Genomic DNA, 8898 nt, shown 5'->3' with positions numbered 1-8898 from the left:
GACATATTTGAATTCCTCAGTTGTAAAATTATAGCAACCGTTGTGCTTGAACTGCACAGTGTGCACCCCTAGGGCATAAAGAATGGGACAAATGCAATTAGAGTTCAAACACAGGAGACTGTAATAAGTAGATAACTAAATATGATTATTGCTTGACATATTATGATTCAAAAAAGCTACTGTGTTTCCCACATTTTATGCCAAGTACTCTTCTGTTGTCAGAGCAATACGAGGAGTGGTTATCCATACAATAGTGGGATCATTGGCCTGTAATCAATAAAGAGAACAGACAGCAAGAGTCAGCTTTAAGCCTTTAATACTATCAGTCTATAACACATCAACTCATCAAAATTTCATTTGTTATAGTGTAATAACTGATCGCCATATAACAATAAATTTGGTACCAGATTCAGAAAAAAGGGTGACCCATTTCATTGAGCCATTTTCTTCAAAGTCACGTTCGAAAAATTGGGCTATTTCCATGCTTACTCCCAAAGCAGCAAATACAGTAGCAAAGTTGTCCTCAATACCACTCTGAAATTTAAGTCATCCAGAATTAAAAATGGGTCATAGAATCAATAATCTATTTTGGAGAACAAGTAAACATACTAAACTTCACCATATCGTGGTTAGTTACTTTCTGCAAATATATCCAGTACCACTATGTCCAAGAAAATGAATGCAGTTAGATAACACATACACAATATTTGGTTGACCCTAACCATCAAAGTATATCTAACTAAATATTCCTCCTTTGTTGGAGAGCGAGACCCGGCGGGAGGTCGCGGGCGTCCGGCGCCAGAGGAGGCCGAGCTCCTTCGCGGCGGCGAAGGAGAATCCCATTACGACGTGGGACGGTGGTCGGTGGGAGACGACGCAGGTGACGGGCGGGTGGCCCATGGTGGGGTCGCTGAGGTCCGCGAGCAGGCGGCGCAAGGGACCGAGGCCGGACGTAGGGCCCGACGTAGGGCCGCACGAAATGATGGTGGCTCGTCGGCTCGATTTGGATAGGCTCGTCATCAGCTAAGCTAATATTCTAGCTCGATTCATTAATGACTCAGCTTGGTTTATTAATGAGCCAGCTCGCGAGCTAAAAGAGCTACCATATTTTAATAAATCAAAACTACATGTATATCATTTATGTAATAATTAATGAACATATGTTATATGTATGTGTGGTGTCTATAGCATATAAGTTAAATTAATGATTGATGAACTATGTTTATATATTAAATTGGTGTATGTGAATATAACTGTGGTTTAAACTAATGAACATGTGTGTGAATTATGAACTGATGAGTTGTGTTAATTTGGTTTTAGATTGATATGGTCTGTGAAACTATGATTATAATTATTATCTTCTATTGTTAAATTAGTTTAAAATTAACTAAAATTGAATATCATACACTTAATTTTTTTCTGCTCTGACTTGTGAGCCAAACGAGACAGCTCAAACTCGTAAACGAGCCGAGCCGAACTGACTCTGTGGCTCGTTAGCTTAACGAGCCGAACAAACTCGAACTCGAATGAGACGAATCGAGCTGGCTGGCCAACATATTCTCATCCTATCTATGACACTTCAAATGTCCACTTTACTATTTAGGTTTGTGTGAGAAGTAATTTGTAGTTCTTTCCAATATATTTCCACGAGATGTCCTTAGCGGGTGACGACGACAGGAAGGGCAGCCTCAGGAGCCACCTGGTCGAGGTGGTGGGCCGTGGGCGCAAAGGCCGGTAGAGAGGTGGTGCACAGGGCTCATGCTCAGCGTGGAGAATGGGAAGAACAGGGACACCGCCCAGTGCTTCTTCCCGAGGCCAAGAGAACTTGGGGAGTGGCGAGTGGGGACTTCAGGAAGCAAAGCGGACGAGTGGAGAATAGGTCCTCATGTGTTGTGATGGCAGGATGCCGCTGTACGCGTGAAGCGCGATGGATCTAGTGGACTTGATCCTCGAGGACGCTAGCGCCCATGGAGCGTCTCTCCTTGCGAGCGGATTGGAGGCCACAGAATACCTCTTCTCCTCGAGGACAGTGTCGGTGGCGGAGCGGCTCTCCTTTCCCTCACGAGGCGGATACGACGCCTCCATCTTGGCGTCCCTGGCCTCCACCTCGAGCGCACGGAAGGCAACGTTGAGCGTCGAGTGGGAGCGCTTCCTGGTCGCGGCGACGCGGCGCTCCGCCTCCTCCGGTGAGCGGCGACCCTGTCGCGGTAACGGATGCAAGCTACGACGAGAGGTGGTGGCACGTGGCGGGGTCGGATGAGGTGAATGCGGCATCGAGAGGTGGTGGCATGGTCGGCTGAGGCGAATGCGACGGCGAGCGTGAGGGAGGTAGGGAAGGAGGCGGTGTGGAAGGGAGCGGACGCAACGGCGTGAGAGGGAGCGGTCAACCCGATTTGAGAAAAACTCTTGGGTCCGTGAGGTCGTGATGGTGGCGAATTTTTTTATGCCACGCATCGTCACCGCGTGAAGTAAAATGACTTGAAACGCGGGGAGGGCTTGAATTCCTTGTGGTCTTTTAACTAAAGGTGTTGGTTGCAGGGAGATCAGAAGGCATTAAGGGAGATTAAATCTATCTTGATTTAATTTTGATCAGTAAAAAAAATTAATCACTTATAATCTTTTTCAATCCACTTCTAACCGAACATGACATTGTCCTTTACAACTCAACTATATGTTCTAAAATCTTGCTCCTAAAACATAGAAATTGGAATCTTCTTAAAAGTATTAGATTCAATAAAACAGGTATTCAAGTAATACTCCAACGGCTCCTAATATTTTTCCTAAAACCCTTTTGAACAGGTCATCGTGACTTCGTGAGCTTTTATGGAGTTTATTTGCGCTCGTTGTTTTGCGCCGCCACGAAAGTGAACACGCCGGCGAGGGCCCTGTCCCACACGTCCGCTTTCGGCTAGGAAAGAAATGGAGTACTGACATGTGCCATACATCTGTTGGCGTACAGAGTAGTATACTCTAGCTGGTAACATACAACTGTATGAGATGTGCTTATGTACAGTGTAGAACACTACCAATGTATAGTTGGAGCTGTTGGCTGTTGCCACATGACAGGCATGTCAATCACTTGATCAATTCAGAACCCTTCTTTTTGAGGAGGCAGCTGTTTAGAATCTTACTGCTAACATGCAATTCATGCATCCCTGAATACTTGAATTGCAATCGCCATCCTAAGGATTGCCCATCTGCCACCAAAAAACTGGACTCCCGCCCATAAACAAACAGCAGGAATTCTCTGAATCCAACCGGAACGGATCAGCCACGGCGTTCGCCACCACCCACGCCTCGCGCCACCCACCCACCTTCCCGCACAGACGCCCTGCACACTGCGCCGCCATTAAAAAACCCTCGCCACGGCGGATCTGCACCACCCGCTCCTCATCTCCGCCCTCCACATATAAAAAACGGCAAAGCGCCCCCACTTGTTCGGACGACTCTGCGCGCTTCCATCCCCCCCCCCCCCCCCCCCCCCCCCAACAGTCCCACACCACCTGCATATCTCCGTGCGGCCGTGCCAAGTCAAAGTCGCACCTCAGCTCTGCCGAGGTTGGCATTGGTGGTGGTGACCCGGCGATGGCGGCGGAGCGGGACATCGACGACCTGCCGCGGAACGACGCCAACTACACGGCGCTCACGCCGCTCTGGTTCCTCGAGCGCGCCGCGCTGACCCACCCGGCCAGGGCCTCCGTCGTGCACGGGCCCGTGCGCTACACCTGGGCCGACACCTACAGCCGCTGCCGCCGCCTCGCCTCCGCCCTCGCGCGCAGATCCGTCGGCCACGGAAGCACGGTGCGGCTCCCTCTCCCTTTCTCCGTGCGCATATGCATATGGTCTTCTGCCTTTGCTGTTCCGACTTACACTTACTTCCGAGATGTCAACAGAGAGAAATCTTACACTTTACAATGTAATAGTAATAGTATTTTGTTTTCAGAAATAAATGGTTATGACGCTGCAACCTGCTACCAAGCAAAAACTATGCTGATAAAACTGGGGTGTGCCAACTCTTGTTTTTTTTTTTTGTGAAAGTTGAAACACGCATGAGTTGTGTATCGATTAAGACGAAAAATGTTTAAGAGCCCTTACGAATACACACCAAGAACGCAGGTAGAAACACTGATCTAATTAGCCGTACGCGGTACGCGCCTATTACAGACGGGTACAACGCTGAAACAGATGGTTATGTTTGTATCCTCTGGTGATGGATATATGGGTGGCTGAAAGAAAGCGTTTTCTTGGTATAAACAGCATGGCATCTCGGAAAGCTTAATCAGTTTGTTATTTCAGTTACTTTTTCTTGTATGCTCAAAGACATGACTTTGATGCATCACATGCTGACTGCCATATCTGTTGGTACAGATCATCCGTTTTCATATCTTGATGCCGGTGGCAAGTGGGAGCCATCGAACTGAAATAGGATGATAAAAGTGCGCCCACTATTGTCACCACTCACCACTCACCACTAGTATGGTTTCCCTCAAATATGTCAAAGAGGCAAAGAGCACGATTATCAGTATCCCCGAGGACCAGGAAAAAAAATCCAAATTTAGCTCATTTACCATATCTGTGGCATTGTGCTACAAGGGCAGATCTTGAATCCTGTGCCATATTCACCTGGGCGTAGGTACAACTTAGAACTATGGTCACATGTTTCCAAGTTTTGATAAAAATCTCTTGTTTCAACAAAGCTTCCATGTCAGAAAATCACTGCTCACTATATTTGAGAATGGTCGCTGCTTGTTTGGGAATTTTATGGTCAAGTTTATCCAGGAATGTATTGGAAGGCCAACCCACTAATTCACTGTCATTTGCCATTTGCCAATGTAAAAGGAAACCCTGAGCAGCTGCAACCATTACTCTCTTTGCCTTATCTGCACCAGATCCGTGTGGTTAAAAATTTGAGATACAGAACAATGATAGAAAAAATAATCTTGAATACAGTATTGTTTGCTCATATGCTGTTATGGTTTCCCAGAATAAAAATCTATGTTGATTACGCACATTTGATATACTCTATAATGTTTTTACTGATTACTAGTTTTTCCTGCATCTCAGGTAGCTGTAATAGCCCCAAACATCCCCGCGATCTATGAAGCTCATTTTGGAGTGCCCATGGCTGGGGCAGTGGTCAACTGTGTCAACATTCGACTAAATGCTGCCACTGTAGCATTTCTCTTGGAGCACTCCTCAGCAGAAGTTGTCATGGTTGACCAAGAATTTTTCACCCTGGCAGAGGATTCTTTGAGGATTATCGCAGATAAAAAGAAAGGCACTTTTGAACAGCCACTTCTAATAGTTATTGGTGACGCAACTTGCGATCCAACAACCCTCCAAGACGCTTTGAGAAAAGGAGCCATCGATTATGAGGCATTCTTGGAAAGTGGAGATCCTGAATTTGCTTGGAGACCACCACAGGATGAATGGAAGAGTATCGCGCTAGGTTATACTTCTGGGACAACTTCTAACCCAAAGGGTGTGGTATTGCATCACAGGGGGGCTTACCTAATGTCACTGAGTGGTGCTTTGATATGGGGAATGAACGAAGGCGCTGTTTACTTGTGGACTTTGCCAATGTTCCATTGCAACGGTTGGTGCTATACATGGACACTTGCTGCTCTCTGCGGGACAAGCATATGTCTTCGTCAGGTATACTTCTTTTTCTAAATTAATAAAAACATGCTAAACTACTTATTATCAAATGCATGTAGAACATAAACTCTTTAGAAAACGAATGTAGCAAAATTTATAAAGATGCATACATGGAATCTCATGTTTGATTGGATGTCATGTCTACGCAAAATAGAAGGTGATTTGCACAACTTCAAGAACAAGAGCACAAGTCAAGTCAGGTCATCAGAAAAGACACTCTGGTAACTTGTTGATGCTAATGTCACAAGGTCTGCTTTCAGCATGTTGATATAAAAAAATGAAGCATGATATATTAACAAAGAGAAATAGAGAAAAAAATGGAAACCTGCATAGATGAAACACTTAGTACTAATAGAGAAAATAAAGAATGATGAACGGAGTAACTGAACAAGTATGAATGTGTGGAGAGAAACTAGTAATTGAAGCTATGTTGCTGCTGATCGATGGTTTGGAGCAGTTTTCAAAAACATTGAAGTGTAAACATGAAAGATGTTAGCCTGAATTATATATATGGAGATAAAAGGAAATACATGACACGAAATTATACTTGGTAGGTACTGCATTGGTATGTTGTCTGGCTAGAATTAAGATTGTCATTTGTGCCGGTATAAGCAGGACATCATGGATTTTTAATTGGAAGCTGAATGATGCCTTATCTTTCTTATTCACTTCGGTTTCTCATTAATAAGTTGTGGTAAGATTTTGTTCGTATCACAAGTTTTACTAACTGCTCATAACTCAGGAAAACAAGGTGGGCTTTAATGGTCTTGCATGTGATACAATGGCCACATACCCACACAAATGGAATGAATAGGTTCACATTTAGCTGGGCCAATGTTGTTGATGTCCTTTGAGTAAAACCTAGGGCAGTACTGGCTTGACGTTTAGCTTCCTCGATACCCTTGATCCCCCAAAGTAAACTTTTCCCCCCAGATGCTACCAAGTAGTTCTAACAATAACTCCTTTTCATATGCATCAAACATTATACTCGATTCTGTCTCCACCCAAGAATGTCAGACAACCAAACATCAAATGTATGACCTTGGAGACCTCTCTCCCTGCATTATGTAAGGCGTATTTGATGAGAAATCGTAATTTTTGACTTTTGATTTCTCTTACAATATTGGGAATTGCTCCAAAAATATTGTCATTTTATGGACATATTGATGAAGCTTTGCACACTAAGCATACACAATTTGACTATTTTTTTATCGAACTTGCAAAGTTTGAATTTTTCAAATCATAATGCACCCCACCCTTCGTTGATGGACTGGCCGGAGGGAGTACGTTCTGACCAAAACTTAGCGTTCTTGAATCACTTGTTTGGTTCTAACTTTCTTTGTTTAGTTCTGACTTTCCTTGGTAATTCCTTTCTTCTTCTTTTTTGTAATTTTGAGTCATTGAGGGTATGGCGTTTATTTAAGGCTTTTTGTTGAAGTAATGAAGAATTACAAAACACATGATAAAAGAGTTGTTCTTCTCCATGCACCCAAGACACCTACGACTACGACGAGCAGGTTTATTCATCTAATTAATAGGAGTCTGTTCTAATTCGCAACTGACTGTTCTTTTTTTCATTGTACTATGCGCTGACAGGTTTCAGCGAAGGCCATCTTCTCAGCTATAGCCAACGAGGGCGTGACTCACTTCTGTGGGGCACCGGTCGTCCTGAACACCATCATCAACGCCCCTCCAGCCGACACGATTCTCCCCCTACCTCGTGTCGTCAACGTCATGACCGCTGGCGCTGCTCCGCCACCCTCTGTCCTGGCGGCAATGTCGAAGCTTGGGTTCCGCATCACTCACACCTACGGCCTGTCGGAGACCTATGGACCATCCACGGTGTGCGCCTGGAAGCCGGAATGGGACAGGCTGCCAGCCGACGAGCGCGCCCGGCTCCACGCGCGTCAGGGCGTCCGTTACGTGGGCCTGGAGGGCCTGGACGTGGTGGACCCGAAGACGATGACGCCGGTCCCGGCCGACGGCACCACGATGGGGGAGATCGTGATGCGCGGGAACGGCGTCATGAAGGGGTACCTGAAGAACCCGGAGGCGAACGCGGAGGCGTTCGAGAACGGGTGGTTCCACTCGGGCGACCTGGGCGTGCGGCACGGCGACGGGTACGTCGAGGTGAGGGACCGCGCCAAGGACATCATCATCTCCGGCGGGGAGAACATCAGCAGCCTGGAGGTGGAGAAGGCGGTGTACCTGCACCCGGCGGTGCTGGAGGCGTCGGTCGTGGCCCGCGCCGACGAGCGGTGGGGGGAGTCGCCGTGCGCGTTCGTGACGCTCAAGGACGCCGTGGACCGCTCCGACGAGGCGGCGCTGGCGCGGGACATCATGCGGTTCTGCCGCGAGAAGCTGCCCGGTTACTGGGTGCCCAAGTCCGTGGTGTTCGGGCCGCTGCCCAAGACAGCGACCGGCAAGATCAAGAAGCATGAGCTCAGGGCCAAGGCCAAGGAACTGGGCCCGGTCGGGAAGAGCAGGATGTGATCGAGCCTCGAGCTCGTCTTGCTTTGCTACACTGTACTATTCGTAGGATGGATGGAAGTTGTATACTACAGACTACAGTGCAAACTGCGTTTCTTCTGTATAACACCACTACTGTACGAACAATACAGTCGTGTCTGAGCTTTTCTTTTGCCAGTGAGGACTGAACTTTGTATGAAGTATGAACTCGCGAAGGGCGCTGCAACACTGCTCCCACTTGTATATTCCAAATTTCCAAGGGTACAGTAATGGCAAGACAGTTAAGAAGTTGCCCAAATACTAGTTTCGCTGGCACGGTACAACCGTGAAACTACACGTGAAATATCGAAGAGCAAAAGACAGAGAGTCAGAGACAGATATCTGAAAAAGATTGGGACTTTTGGATCCAGCTTCACTTGATTTCCGGCCTAGGAGTAGTAGGGCGGGGTGCAGTAGCTTGTAGCTGGCCCGCCTGTTCACCTCCAGATTTTTTCGAGGCGAGGGCAGGACAGACCGAATCCATCCGTCAGGCCAATGCCACCTATCTGGATCTGGCTAGTATCTGCCATCCTAGGAAAAGTGCAAAAGCAAGCTCTCTTTACGCCGCTGCATCGGCATATGCACGCAAAATTTGTCACCGCACGGCGCCGGTGCGGTGCAGTGCCCTCGTGGAGCGCTTGGCTGCTCGACAGCAAGGCACGAACGGAAAACGTGCAGCAATCATGAAAAGAAAGATCAAGATTGGCCCATGTCGACGTCGTCACATGCAGT

General features: G+C 47.0%; 1 protein-coding gene across 1 annotated transcript; it reads left to right on the top strand.

Annotated features, from left to right (window-relative positions):
• The first annotated feature begins 3515 nt into the window (after window positions 1-3515).
• Window positions 3516-8425, top strand: LOC100191849 (putative AMP-dependent synthetase and ligase superfamily protein). The gene is made up of 3 exons (NM_001137273.2): window positions 3516-3801; window positions 5065-5655; window positions 7255-8425. The coding sequence occupies exons 1-3, from the start codon at window positions 3586-3588 to the stop codon at window positions 8149-8151; spliced, it is 1704 nt and encodes a 567-aa protein (NP_001130745.1). The 5' UTR covers window positions 3516-3585; the 3' UTR covers window positions 8152-8425.
• Window positions 8426-8898: the final 473 nt, after the last annotated feature.

The sequence above is a fragment of the Zea mays genome, chromosome 1 (genome assembly GCF_902167145.1).
Source record: "Zea mays cultivar B73 chromosome 1, Zm-B73-REFERENCE-NAM-5.0, whole genome shotgun sequence".
Taxonomy (NCBI): Eukaryota; Viridiplantae; Streptophyta; class Magnoliopsida; order Poales; family Poaceae; genus Zea; species Zea mays.
This window is presented reverse-complemented; position numbering and strand designations above follow the sequence as displayed.